Raw genomic sequence first — 25,682 nt, forward strand, 5'->3', positions numbered from 1 at the left:
AGTCAGTTGTCTATAATATTCAACATCCTTATCTTCCCTTAACGTTGACCTAAAGGTTTATCAGTGGAACATGGACATTAATTGGGTGACACAAAGTTTCACTAAACAGACAACAAGTCCCCAACGTTTACTTTGAAGTATTATTCTGTTTCCCCATAAGGCAATTTTTAAAAAATATATATTTAGCCCACCATATATTTCAAACCAAGTAAATATATTTATGTCGGATTAAATTAATTGTATTTTCAACTTTAAACTTTTTCAAATTAACTTGTATTTAGCATATATTTAAAATATATTTTGGCCAAGAATAAATTTCTTGCACTGAAAAAAAAATGATTCATTCAATTCACTCAATTTTTTAAGGTGAGTGGTTGCAATCAATTTATTTAAGCTACATTTAAACAAACACAAAAAAGAAATGTAGCTTAAATAAATTAAATAAAGTAAATGTAATGAATAATTTTTTTCTGTGTGCCATGTGGATTGAGAAATAGAAAAAAATAGAAATGTTGCTTGCCCTTGCCCTTGAAATATGTTGATATATGAAGGTTAAAACTAAATATATTTTCAAATTTAAAAATATATTTAATTAGGCTTTACTTTCTACAAAATGTACTTTTAGCCAGGTAAATGTATTTTTTGCCGTATGGGTCACACCTGTGCTCACACTTTGAAATCTGACAGCTTTGACAGCTTGATAGTTTAACACTAAACATGTTTTATTGAAATATGAAGTTAACATGTTTTAGCATGATCCTAGCAAACAATGACCTGATGGTCCGCCAGCGGTTTTTTGGTAGAACAAAGTCAGCTGCTTGACACAGTCGGACCACTGTTGGCAACCCAATCAATCAATGTAAAAATGTTGTCGGTCTGCTAACATTTCTAAGGTAACATGCCACTAGTGGCTTGGCGTTGCTGGACCACTATTAGTACAGCAGTGGCAAGCCACTATCAGCATCTTTAAGCATAGCATATTCCTAACATGATGTTACAATTACTATAACTTTTTTAATAGACAACCTTTCTTCTACATGCAGTAGTTTTGTTTGGTTTATGCTACATCCATGTTATTTTCCCACTTCAATAGATTAATCATTCATCAACATCACTTAAGAAGTTCAAGCTCAAAGTTGCTTTCACTTCATTTGAAACTGGTTTAAAAATCATGTTGCGTTGTTTTTTTAAACTTTTGTTTTTTATTTCAATTCATTTTTACAGTGCTGAAGTTTTAAACAATAAACATTTATTGAACAAAAATAATACATATTTATGAGTTATAGATAGAGATTAATTTAATTTGAAATAAATAAATGTGTTTCCTCTAAAGAGAGACAGAGAAGGCAAACACAGAGGTTACTGCAGGACTGAGACTGTTAAAGCACAAACTCCACATTGTGCCTTTTTATTTATTTATATAGTATCGAGGTGGAATTTCTGGGGTTTGGCTGAGCTCTTTAAACCTCAGGTGCTGTTTTGTGTGTGCGTGCATGTATACGCGCGTGTGTGCGTGCATATGTGTGTGTGTGTGTGTGCGTGTGTGTGTGTGTGTGTGTGTGTGTGTGTGTGTGTGTGTGTGTGTGCATGTGTTTGAAGGAGGCAAAGTAACAGCGGCTTTGCTTAAGGATGTAAGCAATCTAATAAAGAAATCAGTTTGCACATGTTAATAATAATAGCTGCAGGGAAACTGTCCAATCACAAGTTAGCTGACCAACAACATTATAACAAGAGCAAGTCATATGATTTTATATTTGTCAAGCTGAGTTTCTTCAGTTACAGTAATAGCAGAAAGTTACAACTACAAGAATACTGGACAAATAAAAGGTGTCTAAATTAAAACATATACTGGATATGGACTACCGGCACATCCGGGAACTTGACTGTAAATTTCGTCACCGCCCCTTTTCGGGGGATAAAAAAGCAGCGCTTCCATTGGCTTCCATTCAAAATAGCGGAACAAAGCAACGTTTTTACACAGCCGGCAGGCGTAAATAACTTATGAAATCACTCAGATTAAACATGTTGAGTATTTATCTGTCCATCCTGCCTGCCATAGAGCGCGAAAGATAAATTAACATATTTAATTTGGTCAATATAAAAACATGTCCCTTTCATTCTCACAGCGTCAAATTTTGTGTAACAACGGCATCCAGTGATTGCTGGAAATATCGCTAAGCCAGTTAGTTGTATGGCTGGACGGAAAAGTGCACTCATTACTCTAAATATAAAGACATAATAAATAAATATGAAGTAACTTTCAAATACGAAGTAAAATCATTCACTTGCTTCCCTGTTGACTCGGTGATGTACGAGTAAATGTCCGGGTAAGACACCTCTGGCCAATAGGGAGCGTTGTTACACAAATTTGATGCTGGGAGAATGAAAGAGACATGTTTTTATATTGACCAAATTAAATATGTTAATGTATCTTTCGCGCTCTATGGCAGGCAGGGTGGACAGATAATTACTCAACATGTTTAATCTGAGTGATTTCATAAGTTATTTACGCCTGCCGGCTGTGTACAAATGTTGCTTTGTTCCGCTATTTTGAATGGAAGCCAATGGAACGTCTAGTGTGATTTCCCCCAAAAGTGGGCGTGAACCTGTTCAGAGACATTCTATGACGTTGCGCCGGTTGTGCACATGTCAAGCTAAATACATGAGTAAAAGAAATGTAAAAAAAACTGTCTATTATGTTGTATGCATTATAGTCATTAATAGCTTTGTGTGTGAGATCAGTGATTCCCAATCGGCGGATTACAGGGGTACGCGAAAAGATTTAGATTTTACTTTTAATATTTTTAAAATTCTCTCGTTTGTTCAGTATTTTACCTAAAACATAGATTTTTTGAGGAAATCTTTGTAATAATGACCACTTTAAATGTAATATTAATCTTATCATTAATATTATTAACAGTGGTGAGTAAATGCACTGTGTGCTCCAAAACGCAATAGCGATGTCCAAGTCAAGAATGATCTGACTATTTTAAATGAAGAGTTAATTATATTTTTATTATATTTTGAATAGAATCATTTCACTTATTTGCACACTTGAATTATCAGTAACTTCAATTGAGATTTTAGTATATTCAGCAGATTTACTAAAGGGACAAATTAGCGTGAGAGCGCAATTCCAAACAAGCACAAATGGGACTGGAAAATCTGCGGGGGATTTACTAAAAGGCACAAATAAAATAACACAGGCACAATAATGACACAGGCACATTTCCATAATGACCAACGCAATCTACTAAGAGCAGCGCAAATTAGTAAAGAGTTGCAAATAAGCTGAGCTGATGATGTGCAGGATCTACTAACACCTGATGCGCTTGGGCTCAGAACCACAGATGTCTCAGCTAAAAATGTGGAGTGTGAAATTCTAGCTAACAAAGTCAAAGTACACTAAGAAGAACAGGAGAACAAAAGATGAATAGTTACAAGAAGACATTTCAAACGGTTTTCAGTGTTAAATAATGCCGCAAAAACCAGTAATTTTACAAGTGCAAACTAAATTGAAATACTTTCCTCCCATTTATGTTAAGTCTGAAAGGAAAACATCTACAAATGCCTATGGTCAGTTGGAAAAATAGCACATTTATAGAACTAATTATCCACTGCATGAAAGGAAGTCCCATCAGTCCTGTCAGTTTAGTAAGTCCCGTCAGTCGTTATTTAACATCAAAATTATGGTTTGTGCAAGCTGTTAGTAAATCCATTAATGTTTTTATAGTTTTTTGATAGTTTTGGTGATAAAAGATTTGCTTATTTGCAGATCAATGTACATTAAATGTCTGCATCCACCAATCTTTCCGATGGACTGCGTGACAATTCATAATAATGTCAGACTGAGCTCTAACCTAAGCTCTATCCCTGGTGTTAAACCTCAAGTCAAATAAACATGCTCAGCTTTTTACTTTTAAATTTAAAATTAATAAATTAATTGATATTACTAATTTGACTTCAAAACACAACTTTGGTTTAGTTTCGATGAAGTGGCACTGTACTTGAGCCTTATGATAAGGCTGTGAGGGTTCTGCAGGCTAAAAAGGTTGGGATCCACTGTGTTAGACAGGCCAAATTTATTTGTTGAAAATATTTTATTCTTCTCCAGTACTCTTTTGTTCTTATGCACATTTATACAAGAAAAAGTATGTGAACCCCTAGGAATTAATAGATTTTTTACCCTGATTCTCCATAAAACGTGGTCTGATCCTCATCTAGGTCACAACAATAGACAAACACAATGTAATTTTAGTTTCTTCTGTCTTTTTTGAAAACATCCATTAAACATTCACAGTGCTAGAGGAAAATGTAAGTAAACCCTTAGACGAATTACTTCAGAAGCAGGCAAACTGGAGTCCAATTTATAAAATGAGGTTAAAGGTGTGGTTTAGTGCACATTGATGTCCTTAAGAAGCATCAGCTCTTATAAACCATGCCTCTCTAAAGATATCCGATGAAGGGTTGTTGCACTCCATAAAGGCTGAAAAGGGATACAAAACAATCTCAAAATGTTTAGACGTCCATCAGTCGATAGTTAGACAAATTGGCTATAAATGGAGACGGTTTAATACTGTAGCTACCCTTCCTATAAGTGAGCGCACAGCCAAGATGACTCCTAAAGCACAACCCAGAATACTTAATGAATTAAAGACGAACACACGAGTAACAGCTAAAGGCTTGAAGACATCATTGTAACTGGCACACATCTCTGTTCAAGAGTCTACCATATGTAAATCTTTGGGGCTGTTTACACTTGGTATTAAGATGTGTTTTCATCGATCGGATCACAAGTGGACGAGAGAGACACATGACGTTTACACCTGGTATTTAAATTCGTCTCTTTTGTCCACTTTCGACCGCTTCTGTGCTGAATACTATGAGGGGGTGGTCTGTGAGACGGTGGGCGAGTCTCTCTGCTGTCATTCAAACCCGAGCGGGAGTAATTATGAGTTTATATGGACGCAAACTAATATTATGTCGGAGTGCACTGCTTGTTTAGCAAGTAAACATGCTGCACAGAGTTTTGTACATGAGTATGTAAGAGCTTTCTTTGAATTTTCAGCGCAATTGATGAAATTGGATCGCGCAACTTTCACACGCTTTCAAAACGAAACTACGGAGATCCTCCGCTTTAGTTTTATCAATGAAAGGCCAAAAATAGCGCTGTTCACCGAATGTTCACGCCAGAAGTCAAAAAAGACGTAAAACTTGTGTTTAATACCTCAGATTAGATAAATGGGCGGAGAGAAGGCGGTCGCGTGTGGCTGTTCGAACGCATTCAACCACATGTGTGTTCCGCAGCTCCAAAGCGATCCGATCAAAAATGGTTTCGACCACCTCTGGATGTGGTTGAAAGTGGTCGAAAGTGGACGAGCTCAAAACGTTTTGAACACCGTTTACACCTGGCATTAACGTCGTCCACTTGTGATCCGATCGACGAAAAACACATGTTAATGCCAAGTGTAAACAGCCTCTTTGAACAAGCACAGTGTCTATGACAGAACACCTTGGCGCAAAAAGGGCACAGCTTACCAACATCAAAACATCATCCCAACAGTGAAGGAGGGAACATCATGATTTTGGCATGCTTTGCTGCCTCAGGGCCTGGACTACTTGCCATCATCCAGGGGAAAATAAATATCCTACAGGATAATGTCAGGGTGGCTGTCCCGCAGTTGAAGCTCAGTAGAAGTTGGTTGATGCAGCAGGACAATTATCTTAAGCATCGAAGTAAAGGGTTTACTTACATTTTCCTCCAGCACCGTGAATGTTTAATGCGTGTTTTCAGAAAAGACAAAAGAAACTAGAATTTTTTGTGTGTTGTCAGCTTATACACATCGTGTCTGTTTATTGTTGTGACCTAGATGAAAATCAGATCACATTTTATGGCAAATCACTGTAGAAAACCAGTTCATTCCAAGGAGTTCACATCCTTTTTCTTGCCACTGTATGTGCTGTGCCTATCATGTGCCTCCCTTTGTGGTGCACAGTAAACAAAGAGAGTCATATTTCAGAACTGCAGAAGAATGTGTAAATGATGAACATTTTCATTTTTTTGTGAACTATTCCTTTAACATGAACAGTTTCCAGATTTATGATTACTGTAAATGTAGTTAATCATCCACAAGCCTGTTTGCATTTGCATGTGTGTATGTGTATAATAGTGCTTCCCTTTAATGAAGGAAAGCCTGTTCCCCCTGCTGAGGCTCAGATTACAATTCATGACCAGTACACAATACATACAAGCACATATAACCCCCATTTCAATACAAGCAAAACCAGCACACATGCAGTCAGAAGGAAGCCCAGAGGAGGCATCCAGTTGAACAGACTGAGTTTTGTTCGGTCTGTCTGGGCAGCTCCTGACGCCAGCCATGGATGATAAAAATCCTGTGTTAAGCCTGCAGACAAGCTTCTGACACCAGCAGAGAAAGAGAGACAGAGATGTAAAGACGAACAGAAATACAAAAGAAGTATAGGCACAGATAGACACGAATGATTGACAGATATATGAAAAGCAGCAGGGATTTTGAAAGAGGAAGACTCTCACATAGTAAGAATGGGGCACCTTTTCCTGCATCCCCCTTTTCTTGTGCCTCCTCCGCCCATGGGCTGTGTGTGTGTGTGTGTGTGTGTGTGTGTGTGTGTGTGTGTGTGTGTGCGTGCGTGCGTGCGTGTGCATGTGTGAGGGGGGCTGTAATTGCCTCAAGGTGTGGAGAGAATGAAACTGGCTGAGATTGTGCAGCACTTCTCCCTTTTGTGTATGTGTGTGTGTGGTTGTGTGTCAAAGAGAGAGAGAAAAAGAAAGAGGGGGGGGGGTGTTGAAAGACAGGTACAAGTTTTAAAATAGAGAGAGCTGGAGGTATGGGATTAAAAATGGGGGTAATGTGGATTAACAGATGTTGATAGGTGAAAAATTATTACACTACCGTAGTGTACCTAAAGTGCTCAATTTTCGTACACTAATTTTGTACTTAATATACTAAAATTCTTCTTCAGCACTTCTTAAGATTACATCTAAGCATACTTCTCTGTGCTATTTTGAGAGACCATGAATATGAACTACAATGTGTCAAAAATGTATTTAAAAAATTGTATTTAGGTATCACCATTGTATGAAAGTTGGGTTCAAGTTTAATACTAGTGTTAACTAAATACATTTTTAATACAGAGATAGCACATTTTAGTTCATATTCATAGTGTTTCAAAATAGCACAAATAAGTACACTTAGATAATCTTATGAACATTTAAAGAAGTAAAACAGAGTTTTTAGTATATTTACTACAAAATTAGTGTGTGTACTTTAAGTACATTAGGGAAGTATAATACTTTTTCATCTGTGATACAAGCCACCGAAAGAAAAAGAAAAACTTGATTTTAATAAAAAATTTAACCTAATCAAATTTTCTGCATTATAAAAGTATATCAACTTAAGTCTCTGCAAAATGCTTTTCACTAGTTTGTACTAAAGGAGAATGAAATGTATTTGCTGCATTTCCAAACAACAGTAAAACAATCATGTAAAACTATTTTTGAAACAAAATATTTTTCGTGATACTATTTTTCAAACTTTAGTTGGTGTGTAAGGTTGGTGTTAGAGCATAAGTAATACTTGCAAAATTATAAAGCTCAAAGTTCACTGCCAAGCGATATATTTCCTATAACAGTATTCGCTTTTTAAGGACTACAGAGAAAGGCCGGTATGGACTACAGCTCTCTACTTCCCAGATATATGACGTCTATAGACCCCTTCAAATTTGGAAACATTGAATGACTATCGGGTGCGCGCGCAGCATGGGGTCAAATTGTTCATACCATTTAGGCTTTCTAGTTTAATCTAACAGGGCTGAAAAATTATGACTTACCTGAAATGAAGTGAGCACTACAAACACAAGCCTCTTTGATCTTTGCATTGTCCCAGTCTGCACTTTTAATTGCTTACAGCACAGATGTTGTATTTTTTGTTTTTGAGATTCTGCAGGAATCCCGAAAAACTTAACAGCCGACCTGGGGCCTCATTTATAAAGCGTGCGTACTTACAGCTTTGATCGTAAAATGTGCGTAGGCAAAAATCCACGGCAAAGTCTATATTTATAAAAACTGTCTTTAACGTGGAAAAGTGCTAAGCGCCATGCCAGGGTCTGAGCAGACGTAGGCACTTTTGCTTGTCCGATTGCTGCAGTTTTTGGGAAATATAAGTCATTCTTCCTGTTTGAAATTGGGTTTAAACATTGACACGCGCTCTTTTATATGTCTGACATTAATTACGCATTGTTTAAAGGCGGAGATCAGAAACTGCTCGGCTGCACGCACAAGTTCAAGATCATTTGCGATTTATAGGGGTACGCGCGTTTTCTGTGCGTACGTTCATTCTATGAATCCCACGTGGGCATTTTTGATAAATGATTGTAAGATCAAATGTAGGATGGATTCTAGGCAGCATTTTATAAATGATTTATAATGTACGATTTTCAAAACCCAAGACGCAAGTAGGCATTTTTGACGATACCGAATAATACGCAACTCAATCGGCTGTAATGACCCTGACATGCGCAGTGGGAACCGCCTGTGACGTGAACTGTAAAGGGGTCTATAAAACAGTTTTTGACTAAACTCCGCACACAGGAATACGTCAGTTGCCAGCTAAGCTCAAACGGCTCTGTTAAGTTAAGCTGCTGTCGAATCACAACACACTAAACAAACTACACAATCAGAACTTGTTATGTATTTCTGAAGGAGGGACTTTAAAGGACAAGGAAGACATCAGCCCGTTTTTAGGACAGTAAACAAAGCTATAGAGATAAGTACACTGTGTGAAAAATACTGCGTTTTTTACACACTTAACATGGACACATGTTATATTGCGCACTGTAAACACAACCAAAGCTTCAAAAATGCAGAAAAACAGGACTTTTAAAAATGCTGTTTTTTCAACCCAGGGGTGCACTCCAAACAATTAAAATACTTAAATGATTATTTTACAATGATGCCATAGAAGAACAATTCCTTTTTTACATTTTATGGCAATAAAATCTAAATACATTTTCATTACAAAAACCTTTTGAGAAGCAAAAGAGTTATTAAATGTTTTGTATGGAACCAGTTAACCAAAAATGGTTCTTTTATGGCATCATTGTAAAGCAGGTTTATTTTTAAGAGTGTGGGCTAAAAAGAGACAAATCTGACCTGTTGAGGGTTGAAACTGAACCTATGCTGGCATGTTTTAACCCATTGTTGGGTCAATTATAAACCGTTATAAACATCTGGGTTATTTTACCCAGCTATTTTTTCATTAGTGTAACAAAAGTAATGGGAAAAAGCTAGGTTTGGAAAGTGCCTGCAAAATGTTACCAATCAATCTGTTACTGGAAAACATCTTATCTTGTAGCAAACACAAGAGTCTGTACAAAAATGATAAAGAACACAAATAAAACAGAATATGATTAAAGCACAGTGGGCCAGCGGTAAAAATGGACAACAATGAGAGAGAGAGAGAGAGAGAGAGAGAGAGAGAGAGAGAGAGAGAGAGAGAGAGAGAAGGGGGAGAAGGGGGAGAAGTTTTTTGGGGGGAACTTAGCGCCCCACTGGGGATGTCTTATAGAGTTCATTCCTCTCGAATGAGTGGAGAAAAAGGGAATAACAAAAAGAGGGAGGGATGGTAGATCATATATACTGTAGGTTCATGCAAATGTAATACAGTTTTTATTACACTCTCACGGATGTAGTTATATCAAGACTTAGGAGCCAGTGATGTAGAGTCACAAGTCATTGGATTTAAATTGTTAAAAAAAAATACACAGCAGACAGTGGATAGCGAAATGAAACATGCATTGCACCTAGGAACTGTTTTTTTATTTTATTTGCTTTTAACACTGATATAAATGAATTGCAATCTCTTTTGCTCAGGAAAATGACAAGCTTCAGTTTCAAGGGCAAAGACTTCTCTGAGATCATTAATTCCTACTGAAATAAAAGTTTCCCCAGTGATGCAATTTCAGAACAGTCCAAATAAATATGCTGAGACAATGTGTCCAGAGGGTCACATTGTAAAGGATGCAGATTGACATAAAAACCATGCCAAAGAAATAACACTGAATCCAGACCTTGGAAGCTTATGCAGACTTCTTCTGCATATTTCAGTAGTGACTGGAGATTTACCACAGATCTCAACACACACAAAAAAAGAAAAACGCAGCACTTTGGACAGAAAAGTACGAGTAGAACAGTAAAACCACTGAGATGGAGAAGTGAGGCATTAGAGTCAGCTGCCAGTAAAAATATAAGAGATGTGGTATAGTTTGGATCCATATTGCAGCCAAGTCAAACTACATTTCTTAAAGAACAGAAGAAGAGAGGATGTCTCAATAATGTATACTTATATACTTTTTGAAGAACAATAATTTAAGTAGTGTCTTTATCTTGAATTTATGCACTAAGATGGAGAGACTAATTTAACCTAAACAAATAAGTGTGGAATGATGCTCAATAGTCTGGACTTTCCTTATAGTGAAAGGGCTAACAGATCACATAAAACAAATCCTTCAGCAAAAACAATAAATACTTCTGTATTGTAAAAACAACATAAGCATTTTATTTACTAGAACATCTTTTTAACATTCACATTAAATTGCTGAGTATAGTCTGTAATTCGTGTCAACTTGCTTAGACTGAGAAATTGAGGAGGGGTTGCTACATCACACGTTCAACAAAGGTCTACAAAAAAAAAGAGAGGCATATATAATTTAGAAAGGGGATTAGCAAATTTCCTAAATATAATATGGAAGCATTTCACAAACACTGAAACTTTTGCCATTTTTGAGATAATTTAGCACATCAAAATCTCACATTCATGCACAACCATGATAACACATGTCTCTTTTAATAAATAAATAGCACGGGCAGAGGTATGCTTTTCTCATAATGCAACACACACAGTAACTGCAAACTCAATACTCAGTGCAATTCGGTATTATGAAAATGAGCAGCTGGATTACTCAATTTGACTACACTTATAAAATGTTATACAGTGGAGAGAGAGGTACAGTAGTGGTAGGAAAGAGTGAGCTTACATTTAATGTCTGTATTTTTCAGATTTCTTTATAATTAAATATAATTAAAACAAATGTGTTTTTATTTGCTTATGTTAGAATCTGAACTTGCTAGTTCTCAAGTAGAAGCTTGCAATGTTTTGTGTAACATCAGTTGTGAATCAGCGCCACCTTTTGTACTGGCTTAAATATGCACCTGGCATATCCTGACAATGATTTGTTTTACTTGTTGAATTTCCCTATTCTCGAGTGATTGGTTTTGCTGTTTTGCATCATGTTTGGTGTGGAAGGATTGCATTAGGATTTCCCTAAACTGATAGTAGAGGGTTCAAATAAAAATAAATAGCTGTAGCATCATCTGATATCACTATGGCCATTGCCACTGTAATGGAAAATAATAAAGTGCTCAATCTGCTTAGTGTAAGAAAAGGTAAGGCTTTATAGACCTTTTGCGAGTCGACGTCACAGTTATGTCACACGCGCATGTGGTGGCAGAAAAACAATGGAAATGAATGAGACACGAGTGAAACGAACAATATAACTAACAAGAAAATGTTTTGTTGTGCTGTTGATTGTCATAATAAGAGTGACAAAACAGATTACCTTCATTTTTATAGTATACCGTCGTCGAAGACACAATTTGAAGAGTAACGTAGGTGTTTATGGTTGCAATAAAAGCCCTAAACCGGACAGACTGGAGTCATGACATCATCTGAAAATCTTTTAATAATTAGAATAGAAAATAATTAGGGAAGATATCTGGTGTTCTGTCGAAGTCTGATCCCTCTATGTGTTTCTTATAGCGTTTTCATCACGTTACGTTTATAATTTATTTAGAAAGATTAAAGATTTGAATTGGTTCATAATATCAATAATATTACCATTTATTAAAGTTTTCGTATTTTTTTCGTTTTCTATTACTTCTTTTTACCTTATATCTTAGCCTATGTCGTCTTCCTGTTTGTTCTAAATTATGATGTTTACTAATAAATATATAAACATAGCACACACACACACGATGTAAAGTGTTAATAACATATAAACAGGCCTATACAAATTAATTTGTATGTAAACATAATAGTTTTAGATCAAACGCGTAGGCTAAAAATATAAGGAAGAAATTGAAAACAGGAAATTATGAAATATTTAATAAATGACAGAATACATGATAGTATTGCTCTTATAAGTACTTCAGCGATTCATATTGTAAAAATAATTGATTTACCAATAAAGAACAATACATATACATTACATACATGCACACAATTAGTAGCCAAGCCATTTAAACTTTTAATTTATTTAAAAAATAAACGTAACATGGTGAAAACGTTATAAGAAACATTACACTTAAGAGAAATATAGGGGAAACAGACATCTACTACACACCGGATCCTAAAAAATCACAGTTTAATGCTAAAACACTTCACACCCCTATTGAGAAGCATTCACTTTCTGCCACCGGTTGGGCTCCGCCCACAAAAACGTCATCTCTGTTTGCAAACACGCAAAAGGTCTATTAGGAACAGTACCTTACACTGGTGGCCACTACTTCATTGTGTAAAAGTGATATATATATATATGTATGTAAGAAATAATTGACACAAGAAGCCTTTGTTTTTGAACTAACAAAAACAAGTTCAAATTTTTTTACTTAATTTTTTTAAGTTAAGGTAGCGTAAAAATATATTTAAAAATGCTGCATGTTTTTTACAGTGTAATATCTTTTTATTTAATAAAAGGTTTATTCAATACAGCTGCAAACCTTCTCATAATAAATTCATACAACCTTTGAATATTTTCCAGTGTAATTTTGAACGCTCAAAAAAAATTTGTTTTGCACACTGTCTAATTTACTCAAATGAAACAAGTTAATACAACACAATAGCATGTTCAATCCACTTCAGTTTAAAAAATTATATTAACGTAATAATTTTATGTTGGGACCTCATGAATGATTTTTGTTGATATTACTAACTGGGCTGTGGAGCAGTCTTCTAACAGATCATCTGTCTGTTGTTTCAGTTTCTGTTCTTTTCAATTTCTTGTACTAACCACTCCTGTACACAACTTGTTCTGGCAAAACGTTGTTTTGGCATGTAACCTGTACAATAGAATGAAACTAAAGATAACCACAGTGATTGTTATTCACAGTAGCCTACACAAGTAATTGTCACTATAACAATGGGTCTTTCTATTATTTTATATAAAAAGTTGGTTCAACTTAAAAAAGTAAGTAAACCGTTGCCTTAAACATTTGATTTTATTTAACTTAAAAATATAAGTTGAATTAACAATTTTTACTCAACTAATCCCAAGGTGATGGCTTGTTTTTGTTAGCTCATTGACAAAATGTTAAATGCTTTCTCATTTCTAGGCTGCGTTGTCACATTGGATAAAAGCTTCTGCTTAATGAACAAATGAAGTTGTAAATGTAGGTTTCGGAGGAGCCTAAACATTTTGTCCTGTCAATCACCCTGAGAGCCTTTATATGCGAGTCAGTATCCACGCCTTCCCAGTGACGATTCATCCGGCATCCCTCCTCCTTCCCAATCTCCTCCTTTGTTTTGTTCTTTCCTCTCTCCACATATTACCACGGAGGGATTTGAACTTGGGGTTCGAGCGCCCTCCGAGGACAGCAAGCCAAGTTCGTTCACCATTATCAACTAGACTGAAAGCACATGCTAAATAGTGAAATAAAAAAAAACGATTTTAGTGAAAACGTAAATTCGTGTTTAATCTTTTATTATTTTATTTTTTACATTTCAGAAAGGTTAATATAAAAAAGATTTTCTCTGTGGTCTCAATGTTTTGATTTGTAATGCTAGAGGAAGAGCATAGAGGAAGATTTGTTTGTAAAAGTTTCAAATCGGAAGCAAGTTGACAGATTTGTCCTGAAATAATGAAAGTATTAAGGATAATTTTTTTGTTGTCTTTCAGCCAACCACACGAGCTCCCGCCCTCTGCCCCGCCTCCTCTCTCTCTCTCTCTCTCTCTCTCTCACGCCTCCCTTACCCTTTTTTCCTCTCAGTAGTTGTGGTGACTCCATGAGAACAAATCCAGCGCAGATTGTTAAGCCACCGTGTGTTAGCCAACATCAAAGGTTTTGACAGTCAGGTTAGCTTTAATGAAACCAACATAATCAAGACATTATACCAAAAGAGGAGATTCATACTGTAGTCTGTGGAGCTGGATAACTTTGCAAAGAAAAGAGAAAAGTCATTGACCCCAGTCACAACTACACCTGAAGCAAAAGTCTGGAGTCCCTCTGCGAGATCGTCTACTGTGATTCATTGTTTTGGTAATAGTGACAGACTGCCGGGGAAACTTCAGACTGTTGTTGTTCATTTCTTGTACTTCATCTGGGCTTGGCAGACAGTGCAGTGCAGAGCATCTGGGAAGAAGTTTGCTGGGTTTAAGGGTCTTGGTGGAGCTGGAGATTATGTTTGACTGTGTGGAGGCTCTCGGGGTTGGGGTTAGACCCCTGTTTGATGTGTCAGCTCAGAGTTCCTGCATGCTAAGGAAAGCAAGCTCGTTCTTCCCTGGCCTAGAACCCTTTTCATGGAGCAACAGCACCAGCCTTCAGTGTAAGTGAACTGTCTATGAATATCTCTCTAGGGTAATTCAGAGTCAAATCAAACAACTTCTCTTTAGTAAGATACTAAACATATGTCACATGCATCATTTCTGGTTTACAGATGAACTAGGTTTACTACATGAACAATTAACATTCCTGTTTCACAGACAATATATACAAAATTAATATATATGAGGAAAAAGTAAAAACAAAGGTCATAGTACAAAAATAACATGGTAATCTTAAAATAAAACACCAAAATGAGTCAATCTAATGAAATAATATCATTACAGACCAACAAAGGTGAGCAAGACAAAGTTATGTCATGTTCTTTGTTTTATTTACTGTGTGTATATCTAGTAAATTGACTATAATTGGACCGACAATTATAATGCATTAGTCCTTCCTTCTACTGTAACAATGCCACCCGTACAAGGCCTGCTGCAGTCTGTGACCATTTCTCTAATTAAAGTTAAGCATTTAATGCAGATTGGTGTATTTTTTGCAGTTACAAAGATTATTTAGAGTAAATATTTTCTTACTTCTTTATCCTGACCCTAAGACAAACCACCATGTATTTTTACACCAAAAACTATATAAAAACCTCTTTCCAAAAACCTCTGAGATACAAATACTGTCTATGTTTTATTGGTCTTTGTTTCTCTTCAGCAGTAAACTGAACTGTTTAGTTGAGGTTCATCTTGGATAACACTGCTGATGTCCTGAAAAATCTGACTGAGCATTTCCAGCTCCACTGAACTGAATTTGTGATTTTATCTAAGATATACCAGTTTACCTAACTAATTTTACCAGTTTACATAACTAATTTAGCTGAATTGTTCTACTGATGATATCCTGGGGTGCGTTTCCCAAAAGCGTTGTTAGCCAACGAACATCGTAAGTTCCATCGTTACTAACACAGTTCAACGATTTGGTGTTTCCCGAAACCATTGTTCAAACGAACATTCACAAACTGAATCGTTAACTTGTGTCGTTGCAACTCTTTACCTGTCATTAGAAGCATCGTTCCTACATGGTTCAAACGACGAATGTGCGACAAAGTTACTATGCTTTCGGGAAGCAGTCGTTACAAGGTAGTTCATTTCTCCAACGATGCATAGTACTATGGTCGTTCAGCAACGAGTTACGTTGTTGTTTGGGAAACGCACCCCTGTTTAGGATTCAATTTTATTTCAGCTGTTTGATATGGAAATTTCTATTTGGAAATATGTGGCCTGCCTGATTTACTGTTTTCTAAATAAAATCATAAAAGAACATTATGTGAAAACAATCTTGATTGATTGAAATCACTAAGTGAAATCAAACTTTGATGTTCTTAATCTTATCATTAGATTATTATGACTGTAGCCTAGTTTTCAAAGGCAGGGTCACCTTTAAGTCAGCTTTTGGTAAACCAAACTCTAAAACCTGCTGTTCAAAGTTTTCGCCGTATTACCAGCAAATAGTTAATGGACAAACTATAAACTGTAAAGTCTTCACCTCTGATAGCCTGTATCATAGGCTGTAGGGGCGTGAATTTTTAAAACAATATGAAGTCTCCATCAGGGCAGATTCCTCAGTTGAGAGTTGAACCTCTCTCAATAATAAAAGAGTAGTCATTGGCAATCTCCATAAACTGCTATTCCATCTTTATCATCATAAAAAAAGAAATGGCCCACAATGATGTATGAACAATTTGTCTTTCTATTTCTAGCCGTAAATAAGTCCTAATTTCCAGATTTCCACACCGCCATCCTTCTAAACTGACATGCTAACAGTAATACAAACATTTTGAAAGAGCCCACCCCCTTTGTGTTTGTAGTAGTTGGATAACTTTATTTCTCACCCTGTCCCCTTGTAATTTTGCCTCAAATTGTAGGTAAAATTATCATTTTGATGATTTCTTTTTTTACCATTTGCCTCTTTATGAATAGAGAAAGCTCCATAACATATTTATCACTAGAATGTTCATTCTAATGATGTTTATTAAATTGAATTAGTAATATATATATATATATATATATATATATATATATATATATATATATATATATATATATATATATATATATATATATATATATATATATATATATTCATAGCAAGATAATCTTAAAAAACAGACTTTTAAAATAGAATTTAAACTCCATTACAACCAATATACACATACACTGTAAAAAAATCCATGGAAATTGCAGCTGGGTTGCCGGTAACTTACCGTAGATTTACATTTATGTTTTTTACTGCCAACATTTTGTTCAAAGTTAAATGAACATTAAACATTTACAAGTCTTTGTCTTTACAGAGTAAAACTAAAAAAACACCATCAAGCAAAACATTCTGGGAAACAAAATCTGAAGCAAAAACCAAAAAAAGGTTGATGATGATTTCTGGTTCCCAGAATGCTTTGTATGAGGCTGTTATTGTATAGTTTTATTCTGTAAAGATAAAGACTTGTTAATATTTAAAATTTATTTACACTTGCCAGTAAATAACATAAATTTAAATCTACGGTAAATTACCGGCAACCCAGCTGCAATAACATTGTAATTTCTACGGATTTTTTTTCAGTGTAGTCCAACAATTACTTGCCACTGGTTACTGCAGTTCGTCTTTATATTGGTTGTCCATTATTACCACAAACTGTTGGCCATTGTATTTTTCACATAAAAATCTTATAGGATGCTGGAGGGCATTTAAGATTTGAATAAAATGAAAGGTCAAGCTCCCCACATTGTGGACTCTAGTCTATGGGTCTTTATAATATAATGTTTATACTAGGGCTTTCAAAATGAAGGCGTTAATAACGCATTAATGTAAATTAATTTTAACAACACTCAGTTTATTATCGTGCGATTAATGCAACACGTAATTTTTAACCCTAGGCTTAGCAGGTATTGATATGGATGCATTGATTTTGTTTGTAAACATAAAACAATCTGTAACTTGATTTTTTTCTTAATTTATTTTTGCCTACTCTTTTACTAATAAACAAACATTTGCATAAAGCATCCATGTTTGTCCATGCCTGTGTTGATTAGAGTATTAAAAACTTGAAAAGTGTTAAATTAAGGTAAATATAAATCAGTTAAAATGTGCAATTAAGTTGCAATTGATCACGAGTTAACCATGCAATTAATCTAGATTAAATATTTTCATGGATTGACCGCCCTGATTTATACCATATTTAATAATTTCATACCATTCAAGTGCCACACTAATGTTGTACTTTAATGCATTCTGAGAGCCAAAAGAGGCATTTCAAGGTCAACAACAGTTCCAAAAGAGAGAAAGACAAGAAAGAGAAAGATAACAGATGGCGCTTTTCCATTGGATAGTATGGCCTGGTACGCGTCAAATCATCACTTGCAGCATCATTGCTAAATGCACAATTATTTTACCCTTGTGCACTGAGAAACATTACATCAATATTGCGTTTATGATGATGTCAACTGTAAAAATAAGTCTATAATGCCACCCACTCTTACGTAGCACTAAACTCTAAAATAAACCGAGTCAAAATAAACCGAGCTGCATCGTACCACACAATGGAAAAGCGCCAATAGACCAATTTTCAGTTTTCATGATGTGCAAGGAAACGACAGCTGAATGACAGGAAAAAGCCCATCCAAATGTGCGTTACTCTGTGAGTGTCCGAGTAGATTTCACGTACCCCTGCTGGAATTTGCCCCTTTGCTGTAATAGCATTTTATTGCTAGACTGGGCTGCTTGAAAGAACATTGTAAATAACATTGGCCTATCCCACAATGCATTCATTTACAATGGGCTGTTGTCTCCTCTCACCTTTTGTGAAGCAGCCACAGAGGCAGCAGCTGAAGACCCAAAGTCAAACCTCACTATCTAAACTTGAACTTGCATCAGTAGTTCATTACTCTCCGCATTTGCTGTACCGAGAAAGGCTACATCGACTTTACTCCGGTTAGTTCTTTGGTTAGTGTAGTTTATATTCTCTGTCAAATTACTGGATCTGTAATTCAGCTGCAATATATTTTGTAGACCTTCACATAGCTGAGACCTTCCAAGTTCAAGATGTTCTCATCTATGATATTAAAAGGTTTAATGCTTTGCACTTACAAATCCTCCCCAATGCATACTGTACTTCATTATTCACTCTTTAACCATTTCTGTGCTTTGTTTGTTAAGTGCTTCGTCTGAAAAGGAAAAACAAAAGGTCAATTTAAGACGTGCTATAAAGAAGAAAGGAAGCTTTGTATGCATACCGTTGAATGGAAGGGCCAATCCAAGTTTAACAACCTGCGTCTAAGAAAGACAGCTCCTGTTTTTCCAGTTTACCTTGAGCCGATCAGGACATGTGTTGGTCCCTGTGTGAAGAGATACTAGTTTAGGTGTATTTCTTAACTTTTTTATTCACGCAGTCCGTTTCTGTTGAATTCTTCATTTATGATGTTTTGTTTACGTACATGTTTGTGTGTGTGTTTTCTGTACATTTTGTTAAACAGAAAAACGTTGGATATTGTTTTTCTAAGCAAATGCATGGCCGTACACATGAAGGGTGTGTATATTTGTGTGCTGTTTGCATGAATGGTTGTCTCTCTTCATGCATATTGTTAGCAAATAAAAGTCCACTAAATGCTGAATATATATATATATATATATATATATATATATATATATATATATATATATATATATATATATATATATATATATATATAAACAACACAACTGCATTTTTTAAAGGAGAAACTAAAGGAAAACTAGTAGATGATGTTAGCATCCATTCATTTTAAATGTAGGAGAAAACTGCTTAATGCTGAGCTTTTTGGTTTAAAACATTATTTGTTTTTTGGCCCAAAACTTGTAAAAAGTTGTTTTTCAAAATTATAAAAAGAAATTAAACTAGCTGTTTCACAATACCAAGTATAGCAAGTTCGGACTTGTGTTCTCTGAAGTTCTTAAAGATGGGAGAAATATGACAATATTTAACATATCTATTGGTGGACAATGCATCGCTCAATATGGCTGTATGGCGACAAAAGTCCTGCCTTGAAGTAAAAAGACTCAATAAAGACTCTGTACAGGGTCATGTGAGGTGTTGACAACCTCTGCACATGCACTGTAGCTAAAACATCTTTGAATAATGGAGCTTTTTAGCGCAAGCTTTTTTTGTGCTTAATGTCAGGTTTGTTGGTCAGAAATATGTTGTTTAGTAGTGATTTTAAAGATATCTCTCTTTCCCCATTCCAGTATAGGACTCGCATGACTAAAGTAACTGCCCGGAGGCATTGCAAACATGAACGCCTTCCTAGTGGTGCGACGTCCCTAAAGAGACTTTGACGCAGTCCAGTTATACTGCAAATGGAACAGCAAAGTTTTGTTCATCATTTGCATAAAGTTGAACTTTGTTGTGTAGCTGGACACACCCACTTCCTGTAACCAATGGTCACTGTCGCTCGTGGTTCTGCAAGCTTCCATTAAAATGAACAAGATCGTCTCAGTCTGATGTTGACAGTGTGCATGCAGCGTAACAAGCTCAAACATGATGTGATACTCCTCCACCGAGTGACAAAAGAAGCTCTGGTCACCGCAATGTCAAAGTCAGGTTTATTGTCGTCACGCTGTATCACGCTGCAGGCCAATCGAGAATGATGTTCCTAAAGCTTACTGAAAGGCGCAGATTAAATCTGTATTTCAGTCAAGCCTTTCATGTCCCACCCAGCAAATCCGAGAATGTTTTTCGTGCTAATGAAAACCTGCTTTACCTTTTAATGTGTTTGTTGTGTAAACAGAGCTGTCCTGAACTGCAGAACTGTGGGCTGAGACTTTAGGAAAAGCTGAAATGAAACAATCTGTTGACCTGTAAAAGCTGTATTGGCCTTGGAAGTCTATAAAAACATTGTGATGAACTAAAAAATAGGCTACTTTTTGTGAGATACAATTACGAATTTTGTCTATTATACCATTATTTATTTGCTTCTGCACTGTCCACGTGCACCATCATGTACTCTCCAGGAGTAAGAAAATAGAAAGAGAAAGGAATAGCTTTCTATCTTTCTCCATCTTAACGTCTGTCACTTAATTCTTTGTTAGCACCAGTTTTCCACTCCCTGAAACACAAAAGGAGCTGTTTCAGCACCTCTCTGTTACTCAATCAATGCTGCCTATAAATACACAAAGCCAATTCAGAATAGGGTTACTACATAAACACAGTGATCAGGTTGCGTTCGGGAAAGCCCTGCAAGCTGAGACAGACACCCACCCAATCGTCCATCAACCTCAATACTGTGTTTCAAAGAAGATCAAGTGCGTAGCAGCATTCCACAGACCCCGAAGTCTTGATAGGCATTAAAGACATTTACCATTTGCTTTCATCCGAAGATACAGTGCATTCATATAGCTGTGGTAGCAGCCAAACAGCAGTGGAAATAAAAAACAAAGTATATTATCATATAAATAAGAGCGAATGGTTTTTATTTGAACTTGGACAGAAATGATCAATGTCAGAAAACTTTATTTTTAAGTGCCATATCTCGCTTGAAATTTATTTCATTTTCACCTTAATCAGTGGTCATATTTTCAATGTAGTTAATTCTTACTGGTTGAAGCATTAAGTCACATATTTTTTCTTACAGCCTCTGTTTTTTGAGGTTTCTGTCTAATGGATATTTTTTGAAAAGGCGTAATTAATATTTAATCACTCCATGATTGACACCAATGTACACAAGAAATGTTTGTTGTTGGAAGAGTTTTACAAAAAAGCTTTTCGGCCACTGAACAGGCTACACATTTATCCCTCTTAGCATGTTTTGTATTACAGTACATTACAGATTTGCTAGTAGACCAAATAGGATTTGTGATTATAACAGCAGTATCAATGTAATTCCTGTTTTGTGACTTAAAGGTGGCGTAAAATGTAAAACATTTATTCATCTTCCTAGATAAATGCAAAGAGTTCTGTACATGGTAATGACATATCATGAGCCTCAAACATGATTGTTTCCTCCTTCTTATGTAAAACTCGTGCACGCAAAATATCAGACCAATCTCAACATAACACCCACTGTGACGTTACAGTCATGATGTACACCCCCAACATTAAATTACACATTTAATTAATTACAATGTTGTTACGATGCTAAAAACAAAGTTGTAACTGCAGAGTTAGCACTATTTGCTAGTTAATGCTATATGCTAACGTTTAGGCTGAAGTATTGGTGTTACAGTTACGTTTTACAGGTCCATACTGAAAAAAAACCACACAAACTTACCACTCAGAAACGCCATTGACAATCTTCAAACAATTGATTATTCCTCATTCCTCAATTGATTAGTTTCTTCTTCTGATACAGTCTCAAACATAAGATCTGTTTACATACACAAAGATCTACTGAAGGAACTGCTCTGTGAAACAGCCAATCAGAGCAGAGCTCAACATTGTTATTCATGACCCTTTTAAATAAGGTAATAATAGACCATTTCAATCTGAAGGCATTGTAAATGGACATGTAAAAACATTACATTTCTGGATAATTTTTGCACTTAATAAAGTCACAAACCTTCTATGTAGATATCAGAGAACAATTTAACAGATTATTTCAATGCATTCGTTGGCACCTTTAAAAAGCTGATCAAAATTCTGCCTCTCTCTCACACTCTTTATTTGTCCTTATTCAGATTTTATGAGATTTCTTCTCTATACCTTCATCCATTCTTGGAAGTCATTTCATTTTGGTTCAACGCTGTTCATGGGGTGAGAGAATAAGAGACACATTTGAGTTATTTGCTCCTTTCAGTGGGAGGGGTTGAAGGCCTCTGCATGTTGGCCGTAAAATCTGCCCTTCTGAAGACCCTGGTTTAGCTGTCTCTCGCTCTTATTTTTTACAAGTCCAAAGTGAGGGGACAGCTGATGCTGCTGTGAATGGCTTCCCAAGGTGACTCTGTGCTAATAAAGTGCTGCCCAGGCAGATCTTAGGCCTCGGTCACACCACAGACAGGCTTTATAGGTCAGCGTACGAGCCTGGACCACCAGTAAAAAGTCAATCATCCAGGCCTGAGATATTTAGGTTCCAGGAAACAAGAGTGTAAGGAGAAAAACAGTGTCTGGAGATGAAAGTTGAACCAAGTGAAAGCAGAGGGTGGAACATGAAGCCGTTTCACACAGTGGTGTTTAATTTGGATAAGAAGTGTTATTTTATATGTCTACGTCTGTATGGCAGGTGTCCAGAATGTTGCAAATACACTACAGTAGCATTAGGGTGTTTTACAACAAGCACTAAAAAATAGACATCTAACCTGAACCATTTAGTGAGGTGAACTGAAGAGGAGAGTGGACCTGGGAATTTGAAAAAAGTTCCTGTCCTTTAGTGAGTTAAAATTTTAACTCTCTCTCTCTCTCTCTCTCTCTCTCTCTCTGTTTTTGTTTTGCAGCAGTGGAGACGCAGAGCACAAGCTCAGAGGAGATGGTGCCCAGTTCTCCCTCACCACCACCACCTCCTCGTGTCTATAAACCCTGCTTTGTGTGTCAGGACAAATCTTCTGGGTATCATTATGGAGTCAGCTCCTGTGAGGGGTGCAAGGTACACACTCATACTCTTTTTATGCATTTGGTTATACTTTACTTTAAAATATATGCACTTAAAGTGTACTTACAATGTTCCAATGACACACTGATAACTACAAGTACTTATTATGGGTTGGTTCCAACTGATCTATATAAATGACTGGATTGCGCATAGAGCGCTTAACGTAACAGCAAAAAGTAAAGCCACCGCAGTGTTGGAGCGGGCACCTTGGTTTTCCCAATCTGCAGAGGGCATCATTGACTTTAAAATCTTCTAAATTCACTCGCTTTACAGCGTATCAGTTACACAAGATTATTTTTTTGGATATGTGTACGTAAAATGAATTGTTACTTTTAATGTTTATGTTTTATTCGGGCAGGATAAGGGATTTATAGAAAACGTTACGGTGAGTGTGTCTGCTCCATTCTGTTGTAATGACACAGGTGTAAATAAAGTTGACATTAAGAGCATACATGGTCAGCGTTATTTCTCTGAATAAGTGGTAAAGTAAAGAAGACTTCTATTCTATGGCTTTTTATAAGCATGGCAGTTTGCATCAAAATTGTGTTTAACCACTTATTGTGTCAACCACTTGTTGTGTCAAATGTTAGTTTAATCACAGTTTAAAATGTTATCAACTGTTTCAAATTACATGCCATTAACATTGTTAACGCATTTTACTGTACAAACAATATTGTATAACATAACATCATTGCAAAACCCATATGGTACTTACAGCATAATTATTTATTTAGATTTCAGAATGAGCACGTTTGTCATTAAAGGACAAGTTGGGTATTTTACACTGTTTTCAGATTGTTTATGATGAAATAGAACAGTTTTGACTGAAATTTGGACATATGATGCTGATGGGTATTTCTTGTATCACCTCCCACATCTAGAATGGGTTTATAGGTGCACAGGAACAATCCTTCCTAAAATGCATTAAACTTTCATTTACAAAGACATGAAACTCACCGAGTGGTCAGGGGTGTTCACTGATATGCTCACACAAAAATCACTGCAAAAGATCCTTTCCAACAGGTTTTATCCTTGTTTTTGTCCAACTCCTTTGACTTGTATTAGATGTGCTGTGAGGTATGGTATTACTCCGTGCCAGGACTTTTTTTGTATTCTTGCAATTGGCAAAGGCGGATTATCGCCACCAACTGGGCTGGAGTCAGAGTGTCTATAATTCAAGCTCTCAGCGAAAGAATGTGCGGGTGTGAGGCGTTTGGAAAAATAGGTCCACCAGTTTACAACGAATGCTAAAACACCTGTTGGAAAGCATCTTTTGCAGCGATTTCCGTGCGAGCACATCAGCGAACACCCCGACCACCCGCCGAGTTCCACGTCCTTGCAAACGAAAGTTTAATGCATTTTAGGAAGGATTGTTCCAGTACACCTATACACCCATTGAAGAGGTGGGAGGTGAAATAACGATCACCCGAAAATTCTCAGGGCAGCCGCATATGTCAACATTTCAGTCAAAACCGTTCTATTTCACCATAAACAATTTGAAAACAGGGCTTTAAGTGTAAAATATCAAACTTGTCCTTTAATAATACATATTCTGCGTTCTGAACGCTGATCTGATACTGTAATGAAGATGAATGTACAACTTTCAATAAATAACTATGTACATGCTTAGGACGTGTTGTAATAATGTACAGGGAGACTTTTTAAACATAATAAAATGGGCACTGATGAAGTAGTGTTTTATCATTAAAATCTGATAATGTCCTATTCATTTAATAGAAGGTTTGGGCATACCAATATGGCAGCAATGTGGCTTCACAATTGTTACATCATGCACAATCCAGTCATTTATATAGATCTGTGTGTAGTACCTATAGTTACAATGTAATATATTTAATTATAGCAATTAAATTAGTCTTATTTAATCTTCTTTATGTGAATCATATGTTTATCATGCTTTAACATGTTTCTCTCTTTCTTCTTTTGTAGGGTTTCTTCCGCCGCAGTATTCAGAAAAACATGGTGTACACGTGCCACAGAGACAAAAACTGCCAGATCAACAAGGTGACTCGAAACCGCTGCCAGTATTGCCGACTGCAGAAATGCTTTGAAGTCGGCATGTCTAAAGAAGGTAATCTGATCACAAATGTTTCACTTTAGACAGCCAATCAAATCTTGATTTAATTTGAGATTGAATAAGCAAGTTTGTGACTAATATGTGTTATATATGTTCAGAATAGGTGAAGAACTCTTAAAGTTAAATTCTTAGTCTTGATGTGTTAAAAATGCATTGGTATTGAATTTAAACGTCAATGCATCAATTTAAATATTTAAAAATTATTGTTTTTATATATTTGCACCATTTTTTAAGGTATAAAAATTGCATTGCACACTGTATTTACTCATTGTATGTTTGGGAGGACTGTCATAAAACTTCTAGTTTGACTAATTAGAATGATAAAGACTTAAAGGGACAGTAATTAGGATTTTCCCCATCTAGTGGTGAAATTGTATTTTGCATTTAAACTTTC

General features: G+C 36.0%; 1 protein-coding gene across 3 annotated transcripts in view; it reads left to right on the plus strand.

The window, feature by feature from the left end:
* Positions 1 to 25,682, plus strand: part of rargb (retinoic acid receptor, gamma b) — a 64,715-nt gene that overhangs the window by 20,722 nt on the left and 18,311 nt on the right. For 2 of the 3 annotated variants that reach the window (XM_073875768.1, XM_073875767.1), the window contains exons 3-4: positions 23,039 to 23,187; positions 25,141 to 25,282. In XM_073875768.1, coding sequence (XP_073731869.1) covers positions 23,039 to 23,187; positions 25,141 to 25,282 — 291 coding nt within the window. Of the gene's footprint in view, positions 1 to 14,492; positions 14,640 to 23,038; positions 23,188 to 25,140; positions 25,283 to 25,682 lie in introns of those variants that run through there. The other variant, XM_073875769.1, reaches the window with a different exon arrangement.

The sequence above is a fragment of the Misgurnus anguillicaudatus genome, chromosome 14 (assembly GCF_027580225.2).
Source record: "Misgurnus anguillicaudatus chromosome 14, ASM2758022v2, whole genome shotgun sequence".
In the NCBI taxonomy this organism is placed as follows: Eukaryota; Metazoa; Chordata; class Actinopteri; order Cypriniformes; family Cobitidae; genus Misgurnus; species Misgurnus anguillicaudatus.